Source organism: Carlito syrichta, unplaced genomic scaffold, assembly GCF_000164805.1.
Source record: "Carlito syrichta isolate Samal-C Ts95f unplaced genomic scaffold, Tarsius_syrichta-2.0.1 Scaffold305182, whole genome shotgun sequence".
NCBI lineage: Eukaryota > Metazoa > Chordata > Mammalia > Primates > Tarsiidae > Carlito > Carlito syrichta.
Window position 1 is genome coordinate 352,491 of NW_007249278.1, and position 22,615 is coordinate 375,105.

At 36.3% G+C, this 22,615-nt stretch overlaps 1 protein-coding gene across 1 annotated transcript in view; it reads left to right on the forward strand.

Moving 5' to 3' along the window:
- Window positions 1-22,615, forward strand: part of LOC103263611 (probable C-mannosyltransferase DPY19L2) — a gene marked incomplete at its 3' end in the record, with an annotated part of 68,170 nt that overhangs the window by 20,768 nt on the left and 24,787 nt on the right. Inside the window, exons 5-6 of the mRNA XM_021714058.1 lie at window positions 5,465-5,585; window positions 8,512-8,605. Of these exons, the coding sequence (XP_021569733.1) occupies window positions 5,465-5,585; window positions 8,512-8,605 (215 nt within the window). The remainder of the gene's footprint in view (window positions 1-5,464; window positions 5,586-8,511; window positions 8,606-22,615) is intronic.

The window sequence follows — 22,615 nt, forward strand, 5'->3', positions numbered from 1 at the left end:
TAATTTTGTAACTTTATTTTTTGGTTCTGTTTGTTCTTGTTCTTTTTTATTATTTCTTTTTTATTTTAAAAATGTGGGGTACAAGTCAGGATTGGGTACATAAGTGATCTACGTACTGGTGAAGTTTGGGCCTCTCATTGGACCTCACTTCACCTAGGGTTTTGATTTCTCTAATTTTTTTCTGCCTTCCTGTGAATTATTTGAACATTTTTTATAGCCGTATTTTGATTTATTTATGATGGTTTTGAATACATTTCTTTATGAAGCTTTTAAGTGGTTGTTTTAGCGATTACAATATATATACATAATTTATTACAGTCTACTGCTGTTGCCACTATAATAGGATATATGTTTTAGCCATCAAACTTACTTTAAACTTAAGTTTTTAGACTTCTTTTAAAAATTGAAGAGGAGAGAGAAAGGTCTGTTTTATTTTACCCATGTTTTCTATTTCTTCCTTCCTGGTGTTCTTAGATTCCTTCTTTATCATTTCATTTCTTTTTAGAAAATTTTCTTTAGCTGTTATTTGAAGGTAAGTCTACTGGCTACATATAGTTTTAGTTTTTCTTAATCTGAAAATGTTGAATTCCTTTTTATTCCTGAAGGATATTTTTGTTGGGTTGAGAGTTACTTTCTTTCAGTATTTGGCAAATGTGCCACATCATTCTGTCCATCCATAGTTTCTGATAAGAAATACTCTGTTAGTTGAATTTTTTCTTCTTTAGATAAGGTTTTTTTCTCTCTTGTTGTTTTCAATAATTTTTTCTATTTTGTCTTCAAAAACATGCAAAAGTATAATGTTCAAAGTTGAAAAAGTTTTCTGAAGTATGATGTCTTAATGTGGATTTCTTTGGAGTTTTTCTGCCTGGGATTTGCTTGGCTTCTTGAGTCTTTAGGTTTATATCTTTTGCTATATATGGAAAGTGTAAGTCATTATTTCATTGAATTCTCTTTCAGCCCTGCCCTCTGTCTCTACTTCCAAGACTTCAATGGCATGAACATTAGATCTTTTGTTAAAGTTTCACAGGTATCTAGGGCTGGTTTTTTGTTTATGCTTTCTGTTCTTTTAGAGGTCTGACTTCTGTTTTCTCTCTGTTACTCAGATTGAGTAATTTCTATTATCCTATCCCCCAGTTCACTGATTATTTTCCTCTGTTTCCTTCATTCTGCTGTTGTGCTCATTCACTGAGAATTTTTTTTTGGAGGGTGGAGGTGGTTGTTCTGAAATTTTGATTTGGCTTTTACGTATTTTTTTTTTTTTTGCTGAGACATATTTCTTTGATAAGATTTTCTGGTTTTCATTTGTTTCAAGCATGTTTATAATTTCTCATTAGAACATATTTATGATGGTTGCTTTAAAATCCCTGACAATTTTAATATTTCTTTTATCTTGGTGGAATATTGATTTTTTTCTTTCAGTTTGAGACCTTTATATTTCTTGATATGATGAGTGATTTTCATTTGAGACGTATAAATTTTGAATACTATGTTATGAGACTGGATTTTATTTAAACCTTCGTAAGGTGGAGGATGTCATCTTCCTACTTCCAGGTGGATATAGAAGTCCAAGTTCTCCCCCTGACTGTTGCTAATCCTGAGGTGGGAGTGCTCCTAATTACTGCTGTTTGGACTGGGAGTTCTGACTTAGCATGTGGTCTCTGTTAACATTGTGGTAGGGATGGCTTTGTCTGTATAGGTGGTGATAAAAGTCCTGACTGTCCACTAGGCTTCTTCTGACATCACCACACTGGGGATGGGAAAGGGTGCCTATTTATTGCTAGCTGGGGCAGAAGTCCTGGCTGCTCACGTGGTCTTTGATGACACTGTGGTAGTAAGGACCTCCCTACTCAACCTTCTCTGACACCATCCCAGTGGATGGATTGGAGTGCCTTATTAAAGCCTAGAGAGGATGGGAGTCTAGGTTCTTCACTTGGTCTTTGTTGATATGGTAGGAGTGTGGCCATAGTTTGTGGTAACTGGTGGAAGTAGAGAGATTATTGTCTAGAAGTTTTCTGTATTTATAGGCTGTCTCTTTTACTGGTGACTTTTGTGCTTTTTGTATATTTGCCTGTCTTAGTATGCGTTCTGAGGTTTGAATAAAATACTTGTGACTGGGTAATTTATAAAGAGCAGAAATTTATTTCTCACAATTCTGGAGGCTGAAAAGTCCTAGATCAAGGTATCTGCAGGCGTGGTGTTGGTAAGGACTGCACTCTTTGCATCCAATATGACACCTTGATATTGCATTTTCTGAAGGCGAGTAACAAAGTATCCTCACACAGCAGAATGTGGACGAGCAACAGGACTTTAATCTCATTTATGAGGGAGGAGTCTTTTTTTTTTTTAGTTTTAAGACAAAGTTTATTAGGGAGAAGAAGAGAGGAAAGAAAGGGTGAGCAAAAGTCTTGTACCAGAAAGGCCTAGCATGGACAAGACTTTCTCTTGAAAAAGAAAGACTGCCAGGGAGAAGTCTTGACTTGATTATCTGTTAAAGACCCCCACATTTTAATACTATCCCAATAGCCATTAAGTTTCAGTATCTGAATTTTGGAGGGAACACATTCAAATTGTAGCAATGTCCATTGACACTTTTTGGATTGACAGCCTCTTTTTTTTTTTGAGGCGGCATCTCACTCTGTCGCCCAGGCTGAAGTGCAGTGGCATGCTCACAACCACTGCAACCTCAACCTACTAGGCTCAGACAGTCTTTCTGCCTCAGCCTTCCACATAGCTGGAACTACAGGCACGCGCTACCATGCCTGGAAAATTTTTTTGATTTATTGTAGAGATTAGGTCTTGCCAAGTTGTCCAGGCTTGTCTCAAACCCGTGGGCTCAAACAATCCTCTTGCTTCAGCCTCCCAAAGTGCTGGGATTATAGGTGTGAGCCACTGTGTCCAGCCAGACGGCCGCTTTAACTCTAAATCTGAGAAAATAAGGCAAAAAGAGAGCTCATAGAACTCATAACATGTCTTTCTTTGGGTCTCAAGTCTATCTTCTCTCTACTTTTTAGAGTCTTTTAATGTTTGTTTTATATATAATTCAAAGAACTTTTTAGTTATATTTAGAGGGAGTAGCAAGGCAAAGTACATCTACTTCATGTTCCCCAAAGCAAATATTTGCATAACTTAATATTTGTATATTGCATTTCATTTTCATTCAGTTCAGATTATTTTATAATTTCCCATGTAGATTTCTTGTTTAATCCAGTGACAATTTAAAATTGTGTTGTTTAATTTTTCAAGTACTTGGACAGTTCTCAGATTTCTTTCTGAGTTTGATTTTTGTAAGTTTTTATTTTATTTTAATTTAATTTAATTTTTTTTGAGTAGGTGTCTCACTCTGTCGCCCAGGCAGAAGTGCAGTGGCGTATTCATGGCCACTGCAACTTTGACCTGCTGGGCTAAGGTGATCTTTCCACCTCAAGCCTTCCAAGTAACTGGAACCACAGGTGGGCACTACTATTTATTGATTTATTGTAGAGACAAAAATCTCACCGCTGCCTAGGCTGGTCTCGAACCCCTGGACTCAGGCAATTCTCTCACCTCCACCTCCCAAAGTGCTGGGATTATAGGCATGAGCCATCACACCTGGCAATTTTTGTAAAGTTTAAGATGTAATTCATAATAGTAATAATTGTATAATATGGACCTGCCTAAGATAAAAGAAGCAATTTTCTTCTGTACCAACTTTCTCTTAACATGCCACTTATTCTTCAGAAGCATGTTTGTTTTCGTTTACTCTAATGGCTGTCTCCATAACTTTAGTGTAAATGCAAAAGCCAAAGAGACCAAAAAGCTATTTTCAGTATCGTCAGTGTGAGTTAATGTTGATTAACTCTCTATATATGAGGATTTAGCTTATTACACTAGATCAATTTCTCTGAGTGTTTGATAATTATTTAATTTTTTGATTATTTTTGGATCTTTAAGCTATGTAGTAAGATTCTCTATTACTTGTTCATTCATTTCTAACAGTGTGGTCTCAGAGACTTTAGCTATTTTTTTTTTCACTTTTTCAACAATATTTATTGGATAATTATTGAGAATATTTTTCATTTCTTTTTTGATGTGAAAAAGTAATTATGATAATGTAGTTCAGTTGTTTTTTAAAACTTAATAGCATTATAAAGAACAGGCAACAAGGAGTTGTTCTGTCTTTTTCCATTGCAAGGATAGATCTAGCTTTCCTGCCAGCCTTGTGTAGTACTGCAGTGTTGAATTGTATGTTCATACTTTTTGTGTTCACTTAAAGCTAAAAATGTAAGTTTATAATACATTTTGAGAAGGTTAGCACATTTAATGCTTACTATATGCCAGTATTATACTTAGGACATATATGACTATATACATAAGCTCTTATATCACCTCTCTCTTGCAAAATGGTTATTATTAAACTCATTTGCAAGATAAGGTGACAAGTTCAGAGGTTTAACTCAGAGGTGACTGAGGTTCTTAAGGCCATAGAAACGATAACTTGCAGATTTTAAATTTGAGCTCAATTCTGACTTCAAAGCCATGCTTTTCCTGCTGTATGAAATAGCATCCCAGAAAGGAATATAATTCTAGAGTTAGCAACACATTTAATGTGGTAATTTTTTTGTATATGTATGATAAATTCATGGGATTAGAAATTATGAGTAGAATGTCAGTTTTTAAACATAAAGTGATAAAAAAAATTCTGCACTTTCTGGACATGGAGAGATATTTATGATGTTTAGTGATATATATTACATTAATGTTTATACTATGATTTTACTATGTAATATTGAATAACTGTAGTTACACGTTATAAGTGTCTAGGGAGATGACTGAAAGGCAGATTACTAAAGTATTTAATGAGGTTAGCTCTTAGAGGTTCTTACTGTTTTTCAGATCTTTTCTTTTTTGCCTTGTTTTTCTCAATGACCTTATATTAGTTTTCTGAAATCTATAATTATTTTTTAAACAATCTGCTAGACATGGACCTTTTGTCATTCTTTCTATTGTTTTTTATCCTTGTCTTTGAACTTTTAAAGATACAATACAGATGGGAAAGAATTGGTCAATTAAATCTTCTACTTGGTTAAAGTTTTAGTGGGTACTAAAATTATTCCATTCCAATCTAGTTTTTTAAATACTATATTTCATCTAGAAATAAGTGTAAGGAGCTAAATGAAGTGTTTCTGTAAATCTTTGTATTTTTCTATTAATATTAATAAATTTACACATATTTAATTATATATTTATATTAATTTACAGTTAGTATTATTTGTTACAGAGTTGATTACTGTATGTAATATATATTTCATACAGAGAAGCATTATATATCATTTTAAAGTGACTGATTCCCAAGTAAAATGACTTAAATAAATTTGTCAAAGTTTATAATGTCAAAGGCAATCTCATAAAATGGTACTTTGGAAAAATTATTACAATGAAGAGAATGTATTTTCCTTCATTATCACTTTGTTTTTATCTATTTTAGGTAATCATAGCCTGCTGGTATCGCACATTCATGGGAATAATGAATTTATTTGGGCTAGAAACTAAGACCTGCTGGAATGTCACCAGAATAGAACCTCTTGGTGAAGTTCAAAGCTGTGAAGGCATGTTTCTTCCAAAAATGCTGCTGTCGTTAGTATCTTAATAAATTTTTGTAAAGTTGTGATTCATTTTTAAGAATTATTGTAAACTGTGACTGATTTTTTTTTAAAGAACTAATTCACTTCAATGAGCATTTTATACTTTAAAGTAGTTTTCTAAGGATATATACTTACAAATTTCAGTATAAATTTGAAATTTGAGTATTGCCCCCAGTATAAGGCAATCTTGAGTATTAGTCTTCTATCACAGAATGAGAAGATGTTAAAGTTTTTTTGGGAATGGATTAAATAGTCAAGTATCTACTTACAATAGTATATTAATTTAGTTATACATACATGTTTAAAGTCAGATATATTATAGATTGATTTAGAAATACTAATTTTTTATGTGCTCACAGTTCATGAATAGTTTTACTCAGACTCTTCCTGTGTACCATCTACATTGGTGTCGCTGTCAAAGAACCACTTTTGGAACCGTCCGTTTTTCAGGACATGTAATAGTCACTTCTATTTAAGATGTTTTCATTTTCAACACTTTTACAATCAATTATGATACTGTCCTTTGAGATTCTTGTTCAGAGCCACATATATCTACTTGCATAGCACTAACACAGTTGTTGTTTTTCTTTATTCCTTCAGATTCTTCACAACATGAATACTTAACTATATTTTATAAATATATTTTTACAGAGTTGTTTATAATAATCAATTCTTAGAATATAAACTAAATCTGTATCTTTCTTGCATTTTTACTGATTCTCTCAAGTGATCTTTATAATATCTAAAATAGAATTGATGAAGAAGTTTGAGGAGCAATTATACTTTTTGTACAATGTAAAGGATTGGAGAAAATGCCTCATAAAATGAGAGACTTTGTAATGATCCATTCAGCTAGAAAGTATACTCACTGTGAGGGATAAAGATAATCATCTTTAAACACATATAATATGAATTATTGAGATCCCACCAAGTGACAGGTTCATGTTTGACAGAGATGAACCAAGTAGGTGTAGGCTTTTCCCTCATAAGAGTTTATATTGTAAGAGGGCTGTTAGCAGTTGCAACTGTGATGGATATTAAAAATGAGAAAATAAGGTTGCTGAGGTTAGGGGTAAGAGAAAAATTTCTCTTTCCGAGGCTAGAGGGAGTTGAATGAAGGCTAGAATTCCTTGAACAAAGATACAGAGAAGAAAAATGATGTGAAAGGCTGCTGGGTATATAAACAAGGGGCAGATCAAGAAAAGCCATATGCTGGTTAAGGATTTTTTTACTTTATCATTGAAGAATTTGAACATTTGCATTTTAAAATATTATTTTGTTAGTTGTATGGAAAGGATATTAGGCTGGGCGTGCTGGCTTAGACCTGTAATCCCAGTGCTTTGAGAGGCAGAAGGAGGAGAATTGCTTGAACCCAGGAGTTCAAGTTCATCCTGGGCAACATAGCAAGACCTCATCTCTGCAAAAAAAAAATCAAAAAATTAGTTGACTGTGGTAGTATATGACTGTAGTCCCCACTCCTCAAGAGGCTAAGGAGGGAAGATTGCTTGAACCTAGGAGTTCAGGTCTGCAGTGTACCGTGATCATGTTATTGCACTCCAGTCTGGGTGACAAGAGTGAGGCCCTATCTCAAAAAAAAAAAAAAAAAAAAGGAAGGAAGGGAGGTGGAGGGAGGGAGGAAGTAAGGAAGGATATTAGTAAAGGACAAAAGTGGATTCAGTGAGGCCATGTAGGAAACTATTGCTATTATAGGAAAGATAAATGGGAAATGCCTAGTCTAGATTTGGGAGGTATTTTCTAAGCAGAATTGACAAGACTTGGTAATTGATGGGAGAGAGGGAGAGGAAAGTTTCTGTAACACAACTTGGTTTCTAGCTTGAGTAATTGAGTCCCTTTGAATGACTGGAAACATTTGAAAAGTAGCAGGTTTGAATTGCTACATTTCATTGTGAACTACTAGTCTGAGGTACCTGAGAGATCTCAAAGTGGAAGTGTCAAGTGACTACCTGGATATATAAGTATAGTAATAAGGAGAAAGTTCTGGGCTGATTATAGACTGGGAGTCGTCTCTATGCAGATGATAACTGGAGCCATGGAAGTGAAAGGATTTCCTTAAGGAGAATTTTCAGATTGAGAAAAGAAGAGGACATATGAAAACAGAGCCTAAGGTGGTCTGATATTGAAGGGGTGCATAAAACAAGATAAGTTATCAGAACAGACTGAAAGGAGTAATCTGAGAAGTAGAAGGAATCAGAAAGTCTAGATTTTAGCTCTGACCAATTAAAGCTAAATAATTTTTGACAAGTTGTATAAATTTTCTATGTTCTGTTTTTTCAATCATAAGAAAAGCATTTTCATACCAACTAATTTCATGAATTTATTCTGAGAATTATGTAGATGATGATTATAAATCATCTACATAATACACAATTATTATATAAGATTCTAGCTATACATAATTGTGAATCAAAAAACTGGATCATCTCATATAGTTTAAAGCTACTTCTTGAGGTCAGGACCATATCTTGCTTATCCTAGAGCCTAGCAAAAGATCAAAATAATGCAATGGATTTTCTCTTGTAATTTGAGTGTCTCTACAGACAATTTCAGGCACTGAACAATAGCAGCATCACCTAAATAAATGTGAAGCCCCAACAAATCATTACAGTATAATAATATTTCATTAGGTAAAAGTATGCATGTAACTGTTATTAGGTATACATGGCAATAAATACCTCAAATAAGGGTAGGCTTATATACACCCCCTTATAAGGGTATAGTATTAATATAACTGTAAACACAATGACAATCTGGAAAGCAAATGCTTTCATGATATTCATGAGTTCTGATTATAAAGCACTGAGATAATTACGCCCAATAGCTTTATAGTAGTTTATTCATCAAATATTGACTAATCTGTGTCTTTTCAAAGGATTGGGAGACCCTGCTTGCTTTTATGTTGGTGTGATTTTTATTTTAAATGGACTAATGATGGGATTGTTCTTCATATATGGTGCATACCTGAGGTAAGACAACTGAATTAAAAGATCTTTCATGTGACTTATATGGACAGCTGATATTTATTGATTAAATGTAAAGACAATGAGATTAAATAATTGATAGAAGGAAAGTTTGTATATTTGTTTGATTTTTCCAGAGCTTAGCCAATATCATATAACCAGAGACTGGAGCGGTTACTAAAATAGTATCTTGAAGGCATCCTTTTTAGACTGTGGGAATATTTTTAAGCTAAGATTTAACACATGATTTAATGAAAAATACCTCTTTTCATGTATGAAATTATTAAAATGCTAGTGGGCTCCTTGGTTGGTATTAGTAGCAAATTATTTCTAGTTGTATTCTCTATAAAGGTGAAATTAAGGAAGCTGTACATCACATGTGACAGAACACTTATACGTGCTAGCCTTTCTTGATAACAATACCAAAATTTTGGATGGGAGAAGTAGTGAGACTAGTCTCAGGTGATAAATTGAAATAAACTATGATAGTCATGTGTTTTGCTTCCACACTTAATTTCATTTTGGGTTAGTCATATGAGCAAGCTTTTGCCAGTGAAAAATAAGGTGAAATTAGCCTTGGTTACACCCAGGAAGGCATTTGACTTTTTCCCAAAAGGACAGCCTTAGCTGCCCCTTCTCTGTTTCTTCCTACTTTTACTTGGATGTGATGCTTAGAGCTGCAGCAGTCATCTTGTGATCATGAGTGAAAGGCCATGAAATACCAGGTATAGGCTGGGCATGGTGGTTCATGCCTATAATCTCAGTATTTGGGGAGTCTGAGGTGGGCAGATTGCTTGACCCCAGGAATTTAAGACTACTGTGGGCAACATGGCCAAACTTTATCTCTATAAAAAAATTAAAAAAATAAAAAAAAATTAGTCTGGTTTTGTGGTGCATGCCTGTAGTCCCACCTACTTGGGATGCTGAGGTAGAAAGATTGCCCTGGGCCCAGGAGGATGAGGCTTCAGTGAGCCATGATTGTTGTGATCACGCCACTGCACTCTAGCCTAGATGACAGAGTGAGACCTTGACTCAAAAAACAAACAAAAACCCAACAACCCCCCCCGAACAGGTATATCTGGCATACCATTCTGTGCTGCTGATCCAATACCAACAGACATTTTCCTTTCATTTTCCTGTTGAATGATATAATAAACAACCAAATGTTTAAGTCTACTTTTGTTAAATTTTCTCTTTTTTCAGTGGAACATATTTTTAACTGAATAACCAGATTTTGCAATGTTATTCTTGAATTGCACAACTTTTAAAGTTAAAAATCTAGATTTAATCTTTCAATGAGTATATATTGAGTTTTCAAAGGGTTCATGTCAATGTAGATCAATAAATATTCAGCCCCCTTGTTTTAGGAAGTTTTCAGCAAAAAAGGAAAAAAAAAAGACTAGCATAGAATCAGTGAAAACCAGTGACATATCCAGTACTGTACCGGAGATCCTATTTAGCAGAGTAAGTTAAACAACAACAAAAAAGTAGTAAGAAGTGCAAGAATTGGAAAATTTTGGAAAAAAACGTATTCTTAAAAGCAGATTACATTGTGCATGTAGAAAAAAAAAAGTTAAAGGTTTGTGGATAAAGTATTTGATATAATAAGAAAATTAACATTGCTACTGGATATGAAAACTAATATTAATTGGGAATTGAAAATTATATATATACTGTAGCATCAAACAAAACATGGATTTTAAAAGGATGCCATTTAAAGTAGCATTGAAAGCATGAAGTTCTTTTTGTTTGTTTTAAATTAATTTATTTAATTGACAATAATTGTCCATATTAATGGGGTACATAGTGATGTTTTGATACATATAATGTATACAGATCAAGATAATTAGAATATCCATATCTGAAACATTTGTTGTTTCTTTGTGTTGAGAACATTCAATATCCTTTCTGTAGCTATTTGAATCTATATATTATTGTTTACTCTAGTCATCCTGGAGTGGTATAGAACACTAGAACTTACTCCTCCTTTTTAGCTGTAATTTTCTTTTTTAAAAAAATTTTTTGTTATAAAGATTTGGGGTGCAATTCAGCATCAGGTATGCAAACATTTTAGGTACCCTTGTTGATGAGGTGTGCTCCTCCCTCCCTTAGCAGTTTCCCTCAACTGCCAATCCACCCCTCTCCCCTGACAGTTTCCCACTACTGCCAATCCCTTTCTTATACTATTGTAATAATTAATTGTTCAAGGACCACTTATGAGTGAAAATATGCTGCTCTGTTCTTTGTATGATCAACTCTAAACCCACCCAAGTTGCTGCCAAGTCCATAGGTTTGTCCTTCTTCATGGCTGTATAATATTCCATTGTGTATATGTACTACATTTTTTTTATCCAGGCCAACTTCGATGGGCAACATGGTGGGTTCCATGTTTTTGATATTGTGAATAGAGCTGCAACAAACATGCGTGTGCAGGTATCAGTTTTGTAGAATGATTTGAGTTCCTCCAGGTATATTCCCAATAGAGGAATTGCTGGGTCATATGGAAGGTCAATTCTAATTCTTTCAGAAATTGCCACACTGTCTTCCAAAGAGGTTGAACTAGTTTGCTTTCCCACCAGCAGCGTAGAAGCATTCCTTTTTTTCCACATCCTCACCAGCATCTGTGGTTGTTTTATTAATGGTGGCCATTCTTACTGGGGTTAGGTGGTATCCCAGTGTGGTTTGGTTTGCATTTCTCTGATGATGAGTGAAGCTGAGCACTTTTTCATGTGTCTATTGTCTGCCTGTATATCTTCTTTTTGAAGTGTCTATTCATGTCTTTTGCCCACTTTTTAATGGGGCTGTTTTTTTTTTCCTTTTGGCGCATTTAAGTTCCTTGTAGATCCCAGATATTAGGCCTTTGTCAGAATACAGTTGGCAAATATTTTTTTCCATTCTGTGGGCTGTCACCCTGCTCTCTTGACAGTTTCTTTTTCTTTGCAGAAGTTTGTTAGTTTGTTGAGGTCCCACTTGTCTGTCTTATTTCTTAAGGTATGGGCATTTAGGATTCTGAATAGGAATTGGTTGCCAGTTCCAATTTCCATAAGGGTGTCTCCTGAGTTTTCTAAGATTTTTATAGTTTGAGGTTTTACGTTTAGGTCTTTGATCCATTCAGAGTTAATTTTTGTGTATGGTGATAGGTAGGGGATCCTGTTTCAATCTTCTGCATGTGATCAGCCAGTTTTCCCAGCACCATTTACTAAATGGGTTCTCCTCTCCCCAGTGGTTATTGTTGGAGGCTTTGTCAAAGATGAGTTGGCTGAAAAATTGAGACTTTGCTTCCGGAATCTCTATCCTGTTCCATTGGTCTATATGCCTGTTCTTGTACCAATACCAGACTGTTTTGATTACTGTCGCCTTATAGTAAAGTTTGAAGTCTGGAAGTGTGATACCTCCTGCTTTGTTTCTTTTGCTAAGGATTGTTTTGGTTATTCATGGTCGTTCATGTTTCCATATGAGTTTCTGTATTGTTATTTCCAGGTCTGAGAAGAATGATGTTGGTAATGAGTATTGCATTGAATCTATAGATTGCCTTTGGTAGGATGGACATTTCAACAATGTTGATTCTTCCTATCCATGAGCATGGAGTATTTTTCCATTTGTTTGTGTCTTCATGGATTTCTTTGAGCAGTGTTTGGTAGTTCTCATTGTAAAGGTTTCACTTCTCTGGTTAGTAAGATGCTGAGGTATTTCATTTTTTCTGTGATTATTGTGAATGGGATTGTGCTTTAATTTGGGTCTCTGCCTGCTTGTTGTTGTTGTATAGGAATACAACTGTCTTTTGCACATTTATTTTGTACCCTGAGACTTTGCCAAAGTCTTTTATTAGTGCAAGCAGGTTTCTGACAGATTCTCTTGGATTTTCAAGGTATGGGATCATATTGTCAGCAAGGAGGGATAACTTGACTTCTTCTTTTCCTATTTGGATACCCCTGATTTTCTTCTCTTGTCTAATTGCCCTAGCTAGGACGTCCAACACAATGTTGAACAAGAGGGGTGAGAGTGGGCAGCCTTGTCTTGTTCCAGTTTTCAGGGGAAATGTTTCCAGTTTCAGTTCATTTAGCAATATGTTAACTGTGGGTTTATCATAGATGGCACTTACTATTTTGAGATATGTTCCTTCCTTGCCTAGGTGTTTGAGTTTTTAATCAAGAAGGGATGCTGAATTTTATCAAAGGTTTTTCTGCATCTAATGATATAATCATGTGGTTCTTGTTTATACATCTGTTGATGCATTTAATTACACTTATGGTCTTATGAATGTTGAACCAACCCTGCATCCTGGGGATGAAACCTACTTGGGTCATGGTTGATAATTTTTGAGATGTGTTTTTGGATCCTATTTGCTAGAATCTTATTGAGGATTTTTGCATCTATGTTCATAAGGAATATTGGCCTGTAGTTCTCTTTTTTTGTTGGATCTTTACCCAGTTTGGGTATCAGTGTAATGTTAGCTTTGTAAAATGATCTGGGTAGAATTCTGTCCTTCTCAATTGCTTGGAATTCTTTCAGTAGGATTGGTATTGGCTCCTCCTTGTACACTTTGTAGAATTTTGCTGGAAAACCATCTGATCCAGGGCTTTTTTTTTGTAGGTTAGTGTTTTTTTTGTTTTTTTGTTTTTTTTAAGTTGGAGTCTCACTCTGTCGCCCAGACTAGAGTGCAGTGGCCGCTCCCGGCCACCCCAGCCCTGACCCGCTGGGCTCCGGCGCTCCTTCCACCTCAGCCTTCCGAGTAGCCGGAATTACAGGCACGCGCTACCACGCCCGGCTGATTTTTTGATTTATTGTAGAGATGAGGTCTCGCCTACCCAGGCAGGTCTCGAACCCGCGGGCTCAGGCAGTCCACTCACCTCAGCCTCCCAAAGGCACGGGATTACAGGCTGTGCCACCGAGCCCGGCTAGGTTAGTTTTTGTATGACAGAGTCAATCTCCTGGGTTTTTATTGGTCTATTTTGTGTGTCACTGTCTCCTTGGTTCAACCTGGAAAGGTTATGTGATGTCAGAAAGTTCTCCATTTCATTTAGGTTATCAAGTTTGTTTCCATGTAGGTGTACACAGTAATGTCTGATAATCTTTTGTATTTCTTCATGGTCAGTTGTGATTTGATCTTTTGTATTTCTGATTGTGTTTATTTGGACTTTTTCTTTCTTTTTTTCTTGGTCATTCCAGCTAGGGGGTCCATCAATCTTGTTAATTCTTTCAAAGAACCAACTTTTTGTTTTGTTGATGTTTTCTATGATATTTGGGCTCTTATTTTGGTGATTTGGATTCTTCTGCTAAAGTTGGGGTTTTGATGGTCTTCTCTTTCCAGCTCCCTTAGGTAATTTGTTAGGCTCTCCACTTGTGACCTTTCTCTTTTCTTTTCTTTTTTTCTTTTCTTTTTTTTTTTTTTTGAGTTGGAGTCTCACTCTGTCACCAGGCTGGAGAGTAGTGGCATACTCCTGGCCACCGCAGCCTCGACCTGCTGGGCTCAGATGATCCTTCTGCCTCAGCCTTCCAAACAGCTGGAACTACAGGTGCATGCCACCACATCAGGCTAAATTTTTGATTCAGTGTAGAGATGAGGTCTCACCAAGTTGTCTGGTTGGGTCTCAAACCCACGGGCTCAGGCAGTCCTCTTGCCTTGACCTCCCAAAGTGCTGGGATTACAGGTTGAGCCATCGAACCTGGCCCTTTCTGTGTTCTTATGTGTGATCATAGATTCCTCTCTTAGAATTGATTTCATGGTATCCCAGAGGTTTTGGTAAGATGTTTCTTCATTTTCATTTTTTTCATGGAATCTTTTACTTTCTGTTTTGATTTCAGTGTTGACCCAGTAGTTGTTCAGCATCCTACTGTTTAGTGTCCATGTCTTTGTGAACTTTGGGGAAACTTTATTGGTGTTGATATTTCTTTTTATTCCACTATGGTCTGAGAATGTACATGGCAAGATTTCAGCCTTATGGAGTTTGTTTATGCTTGATTTATGGCCAAGGAAGTGATCGATCTTTGAGTATGTTCTATGTGGTGGTGAGTAGAATGTATATTCTGTGGTTGTTGGGTGGAATAATCTGTAGGTATCTATTAAACCCATTTGGTCGAGGGTCAAGTTTAGGTTCTGGATTTCCTTGTTGATTTTTTGCCTTGATGATCTATCTAGGGCTGTTAGTAGGGTATTCAAGTCCCCTGCTATAATAGTGTTAGAGTAAATATCTTTTTTTTTAGTTTACTCAGTAGTTGTTTTATAAATGCTGGTGCTGCTGTGTTGGGTGCATATATATTTAGGATGGATATTTTTGTTGATGGATTGAACCTTTTATCATTATGTAGTGTCCTTTTGCATCTTTTAAAATTTTTGATAGCTTTAGTGTTGTTTTGTCTGATATTAAGATCACAACTCCTGCCTTCTTTTGTGATCCATTTGCCTGGAAACTTGTTTGTCATCCTTTAACTTTGAGTCTGTGTGCGTCCCTTGAAGTGAGATGAGTCTCCTGGATGCAGCAAATAATTGGGTCATGGTTTCTTATCCAGTTTGCCATTCTGTGTCTTTTCAGTGGTGCATTTAGTCATCTCACATTTAGGCTAATTTTTGAAATGTGATTGTTTATCCCTGTTATGAGGTTCTTATAAAGTTTTTTCTTTGTTTGCTTGTTTTCTTTTGACTTTGGAGTTGATATATGTGTGTGTTTTCAAGTTTCTTGTTACAGTGTATTCTCTGTTAATTCTGTGCTCTGCTGTTTTCTTGGGAAGTGTGTGGTCTTTTAAAAGATTGGATGTCTGGGAAGGATTTTAATTCTCCATCACTGATGAAGCTGAGTTTGGCTGGATAGGAAATTCTTGGTTGAAATTGTTTATCTTTGAGGACCTTGAATATAGGGCTCCAGTCTCTTCTTGTTTGTAGTGTTTCTGATAGGTCTGCTGCATTCTGATTAGTTTTCACCTGTAGGAAGTCTGACCTTTCTCTCTTGCTGCCTTTTGGATGTTTTCTTTTGTGCCTACTTTGTTTAGGTGAATTACTATGTGTCTAGGGGTTGGTCTTCTCAGTTGATGTCTTGTGGGGGTTGTCTGTATCTCTTGTGCTTGGCTGGTCACATCTCTGGTGAGATGGGGAAAGCTTTCTTGGATTACCTCCTGGAATACTTGCGCCAAGTTGTTCTCCATTTCTCCTTATTCTTCTGGATTACCAATCTGGTGTAGGTTCGATCTCCTGATATAATCACACATGTCTTGTAGGCATTGTTCTTTCTGAGTCTTCTTTCTATGTTTTTTTACAGATCAGGTTAATTCCATGTTCTGGTCTTCAAGTTCTGAGATTCTTCCTTCAACTAGATTAAATCTGCTTTCCATGCTTGTCATCTTGTTATTTATTTCCTGGATGAATTTTTTTATTGCCAAAATCTCTGTCACAAGTTCTTTCAGTGTTACATCTTGTCTTTTCTGAGTCTTATTCACTCTTTCCATCCATTCCCTAATCTCTGATGTATTTGGGGGCCAGTCATTGGTGACTTCCATTGTTTGGGCACCAAGGTCTGATTTTTTTCAGGTGTTTTCTCTTTGTTATACTTAAAATTGCCTGTGGTCTTCCTTAGGTTTTTCCTCATTTGTGACAGAACTCTTGTTTTTCTCTTTAGTTCTGTTATTCAGTATCAGTGGGAGAGGCTTTCCCTTCTGGTGTTTTCTCAGTCCTCTATTCTTCCCTGACCCAGGCTCTGGATTTGTTCTATTTTGAAATAGAATGATGGATGGAAAGCTTTGCTGTCTCTTGTAGTTTTTGAAATTTGAATAAAGTAGTGGATGGGCTACAATTCAGAAACTACTTGCAAATTACAATGTTCACTTATGAGGCATGTGTTCCCTGGGACCCACTCCCCACCACCACTCTATATGATGACATGAAGCAGAAACCAGTGCAAAAAATATTGAGCACACACACACAGACAGACATATACACACACCCCAAAACAAACTAGAATGACAACAAAGTGTAACAAAACAAATAACAACAAGAAAAAACCAGGAAAACTAAAGACACACACATATTCCTAGCACAAAGTGAATAGAGAACAAAAACAGAACGACTGGGGGGTAAAAAAAGGAATTCAGATCAAACCTTCACACATATATTGACACACACCTTAAACTATAAAAAATGGAAATAAAAAAACTAGAAGAAAAAAGAGCAAAAACAAACCAACAACAACAAAATTGAAAGATGAGCATTCAATCATTCAGATACACACATAAACAGAAAATGACAAATAAAAGATGAAAGAAACAGAAGAGAAAAAAAATTTGAGGGGATGCAGATTAAACCCTCACATACACATTCATGCATAAAGGAATAATATTTAAAAAATGGATGGATGAACTAACAAACAGTTAAAGAATTTTTTAAAATTAAAAAAAGAGAAAAAAACCTGCCCTCTTGTGGAGGCTCTGTAATTGTTCCACTAATCAGGTCTCTCCTGAAGAGCCACCTCTTTCACTCTCTCCTCAATGTCCGGAGCAGGCAAGGAGGAGGGGCACTGGAGGTGGGTGGGGCTGCAGTTCCCCCCTCCCACTCTCCTATGGTCAGGGATTCTCCTGGGGTGGTGAGGTACAGGATTGTCTCTTCCCCAGGTATGTACTGGTGGGGGTGCCCCAGCCAGGCCTATCCTGGAATGGAGTTCTCCTATTGTGACTGATGTCCAGGCTCCGCCTGGGTTTATCCCTCTCAGTCATGACCCAGCTATGTGGGTCTGACATTCAGAGGATTGCTGGGGAGGAGGGGGTTTGGGTCAGCCCTGGACTCACCACTGATCTGTTTGGAGTCTTTCCTTGACCTTTTCTGGCCACACTTTTTGTCCCATGGCTGGATCAGGGTAGGGGAACTCAGCCATTCATCAGGTCCCTCCAAAGTTTATGCGTTTAGGATGTTCCCTCTGGGTCACAATCAATGCCTGAGTTGTTGATCTGCCAGTCACAGAGATTGGGTCTGTTGCTCTGTGGTGAACAAGTCAGAGCACTTTTCTACCCTGCCTTCAAGATGGTGGTAGGCGGCGTCTCTTGTCCTCTTCTATGGAATTTTGCCTCTGGGCTCCCTCTGCAGCCCCTGCTGCCAGTGCCCTCCCAGGTGCTGAAGTGGTGAGGCAAAGCTTGGAGCCGGCAGTCTCTCCTGCCAATGGTGAGGTAGAGCCTGGGGTGATAGTCTCTCTCTGCTGCTTTTCACGGGAAACTTTTGTCCACTTAAAGAAAAATGGTGCTCAGCTTCTGTGACCTGGGTAGAGTCAGGGACCAAGCAGAGAAGCTGCAGCACCAGCTTTTGCACCTGGGGCCTGGCCACTTGCTCTCAAGCCCCCACTTAGACAGTCTCTTCCAGCATTTTCTTCCCAGGAAGGGTTTTGTTGATTAATAAAAAAAAAAAAAGAAAAAGAAAAAAGAAAATAGTACTTGGCTTCTGCATCCCAGGAATCGCTAGGGTCCAAGCCCAGCAGCTGTGGCACCAACCGCTGCACCAGGAGAACTGTGGCTGCTAGCTCCCTAGCCCTCACTCAGTCAGCTAGCTACTCACACAACCACTCGCTCACCAGCACGTACACAAAATTTTCCATACACTCACTCACACTGGGACTCACATAGTCTTACTGGCTTGGCTGCCATCTTCCCGCCCACCCCAAAGCATTAAGTTCTTAAAAATAAATCTAAGAAAAAGTATATGTGACAGCTATGGGAAAATTATTAAAATGCTTTTGAGATACATTTAGGAAAATTGAAATAAATGGAGAGATATGCCGCATTTGTGGATTGAAAACAACATATTATAAAGGTGACAATATTCCCTCAATTGGTTTATAAGTTCAGTATTCTACCAACCAAACTTCAGTTTATTTTTGTTGACCTTGATGAACTGATTTTAAAGTTATCCAGAAATGCAAAGGGCCAAATGTAGTCAAGGCATTCTTGAAAAAGATAGGAGGATTTTCTTTACCAATTTTTGCTATATTAAAAAGCTAATATAAACAAGACAGTGTGATATTGGTACAAGAATAGACACATCACTGGAATAGAATAGAGCCCAGAAGCAGAAATGTACATTTAAAGATATTTTATTATGGCAAAGCTGCTATTATAGATTGGTGAGTAAGGATAGGCTTTTTATAAATGGTGTCTGAATAGTTGGCAGACGGTATGAATCAATGAGAAATTGAAACTATATAACTATATAATCAGCTGGATTAAACACTCAAAATGAAAGACAAATTTATAAAATGTTTGGCATTAATATAAGAATATCAGTAACTTGGATTAAGAAAGAATTTCTTAAAAGATACAAAATCCAGTCATGAAGAAAAAACTGATGAAAAGAACTCCTCAAGAGACAGTAAGGAATAATAACTAAGCTACAAGCTGTGAGAAGATGTTTGCAATGTATATACCCATTATAGTATTCAGAAATTCCACTCATTATTTTGGCAAGTATTTATTGGAAGCCCATTGTGACCAGGAGGACCATTCTAGGTGCTTGGAATACAAAGCCAATAATCTCTGTCCTCATGAAGTTTATTTTATAGTGGGAAGGTAAAGATAAAGAAGATAGACAACTCAGTAGAAAAACGGACAAAATATTTATGAACAGGTATTTCCCAGAAGAACTTCAAATGTCCAATAAATATAGGTAAAGTTGACCACTATCATTAGTTATAAGGAAAATGCAAATTCAAATCACAATGAAATACCATCTTACATCTAATAGATTGGTAAAAGAACTTTAATCCACTACAGGTGGACATAAAATTAATGCAACTATTTTGGAAAACAGTGTCCATTATGTAGTCATACATTATATCTCAGTAATTCTAAGTTAGAATACATGTATATACTCCCAAAAAACTCTTGCACCTGTATACCTGGAGATATGTGCAAGAATATAGCAGCATTATTTGTAATAGCTCCACACTGGAAACAACCTAAATGTCCATTAACAGATAAATTAATACAGTTTGACTTATTAGCATGGTGGAATACTATACAATGAGAATGAATGAACTACACACATCAACATAGATGAATCTTGCATATATAATTTTGAATGAGTGAATCAAGGTACAAAATAAAAAGTACTGCATGCTTCCATTTGTATAAAATTGAAAAATCATTAAAGTAAATCATAGTTTGATACGTATGTAGAGGTGGTTATGTAGAGGTGACTTTTTTATCTCAAAAATCAAGACAATGGCTGTCTGGGAGCCAGCAAGTGGAGACTTAGTGTAATCATTAATCTATTTCAGTTAATTATATTATATGGTTGCTACATGGATGTTTGATTTATAATTCTTCTATAAGCTTGAAATTCTATCACTTTTCTATATGCCATATACAAGAAATTATATATGAGGTCTGACAATTAAGATTATGAATTTGCCACCGTGCACTTACATTGACAGCACTGTACAAACAACTCAGTAAGGTTTCATCACCTTGTTATATCAGTATCTCACAGCTGTGTTCATGTCAGTGTGTGGTGGTTTCTTGCTGTGTGGTGTTCATTTTTGTTGTTGCATGTTTTTGTGTGTCATCATAAGAATGTTGGAGCTTCAATTAGAGCACGAACAAACATTAAATTTCTTGTCAAAACTTGTCGAGAGTGGAAGTGAAATCAGGGCCATGTTAGTCCAAGTTTATAGGAATAATGCCATGATGAAAATGGCAGTGTACAAATGGATTAAATGTTTTTCTGAGGGGAGAGAGTATCACTGATGAACAGAGGTCAGAATGGCCAGTAACTTGCAGAACTGACAAAAGCATTGCAAACATTTGTCGAATTGTGCATCAAAATCATCAGCTGACTGTCAAAAGCATGGTAGACCAAATAACTATTGATAGAGAAACAGAATAATCTTAACTTAAAATATTGACATGAGAAAGGTGTGTGCAAAAATGGTCCTGAGGAGCTCTCATATCATGACAATGCACCAGCTCACACAGCACTGTCCGTTAGGGAGTTTTTATCCAGTAAACAAATAACTGTATTGGAATGCCCTCGCTACTCACCTGATCTGGCCCCAATGACTTTTTTCTTTACTCAAAGATAAAGGAAGACTTTAAAAATATATATTATTTTAAAGATGTAGGGTACAATCCAGGATTAGGTATACAAGTGGACATCATACAGGTAAAGTGTGGGCCTCTCTTGGGCCCACACTGTGCCTGGCTAGAGATCGGGTACCCTTGTTGATGTTGTATCCCCCCACCACCACCACCACAGCAGTATCCCACTACTGCCAATTCCTTTCTTATAATATTATGGTAAATGTTCATAGTCCACTTATGAGTGAGAACATGTGGTACTCTGTTCTTTGTTTCTTTGGTAGACCACTGAGTGTTATAGCAGTGTTTTCTTTTTCATTGTAAAGATCTTTCACTTCTCTGGTTAGGACAATTCCGAGGTATTTCATTTCATTTTGTGTGTATGTGTGTGTGTGTGGGGGGGGACTATTGTGAGTGGGATTGTGCTTTTTTATTTGGTTCTCTGCCTGTTTGTATTTGGTGTATAAGAATGTGACTGTCTTTTGCACATTTATTTATTTAAAAATGGGATTTATTGAGAGGATAGAAAAGCTCCCACAGTGGGAGGAGACCCAAAGAGGTTGCCCTGCACATTTATTGTTTACTCTGAGACTTTGCCAAAGTCCTTTATCAGTGCAAGGAGGTTTTTGACAGATTCTCTTGGATTTTTGAGGTATAGAATCATATCATAAGCAAAGAGGGATAACTTAACTTTTTTTCCTATTTGTATACCCCTGAGAAAGGAAGACATTTTGATGACATTCAGGACATCAAGAGTAATTTGATGGCATCTCTTGTGGTCAATCCAGAAAAAGAGTTCCAAAATTGTTTTGATGGGTAGACTAGGTCCTGGCATTAGTACATAGCTTCCCAAGGGGAATACTTCTAAGGTGATTGTAGGGATATTCAGCAATAAAGCATATAGCACTTTTTCTAGCATGAGTTTGCGAACATAATTGTCAGACCTCATGTATGCTCATTAACATATTTTGAGGAAAAATAAAGGTCACTTTGAGATTGTTCAGGCTTAAAAAACGTTCTATTTTTGAAAATGATTTGTATTTCTTATACTTTTGTATTTCTTAATATGTAAAATGTTATGTAATCATGACTAAAACTTTTTAAAATTAGTATTTTTCACTGGAAAGGCCGCCCAAGAGCTGAGAGTCTCTCTAAATTGGTTATACAGTTCTGAAATATTAACTACATTATTAGGGTCTAGTATTTAAGAAGGACATATAGACATAACCAATAAAGTATCATCAGAATTGTGAGGAGATTGGAAACTATGGCATATAAGAATCAAAAGAAGTGGGAGTTTGAGAGGAGATTTTGTATTTCTTACCCTGGCCTCCTCTATTGGCACTAACTTGTTAGGAAAATGGTAAATGTTCTATTTAATTCTTTTAGTGGTTAATCATAAAGTGTTAGCATGCTTTGAGGTTTTATGTTTAGGTCTTTGATCCATTTAGAGTTGATTTTTGTGTATGGTAATAGGTAGGGGTCCTGTTTCAATCTTCTGCATGTAGTCAGCTAGTTTTCTCAGCCTCATTTACTGAATAGGTTCTCCTCTCCCCAGTAGTTGTTGTTGGAGGCTTTGTTGAAGATGAGTTGGTTGAGAAATTGAGATTTCTCTCTATCCTGCTCCTTTGGTTCATATGCCTGTTCTTGTACCGATACCAGACCATTTTGATTATTGTAACCTTATAGTAAAGTTTAAAATCTGGAAGAGTAATACCTCTCACCCTGTTTCTTTTGCTAAGGATTGTTTTAGTTATTTGTGCTTGTTTTGCTTCCATATGAATTTCTGTATTGTCTTTTCCAGGTCTTAGAAGAATGATATTGGTAATTTAATTGGTGTTGTGTTGAATCTGTAGATTGTCTTTGGTAGGATGAACATCTTAATAATGTTGATTCTTCCAATCTATGAGCATGGAATATTTTTCCATTTGTTTGTATCATCTTTTATTTCTTTGAGCAGTGTTTTGTAGA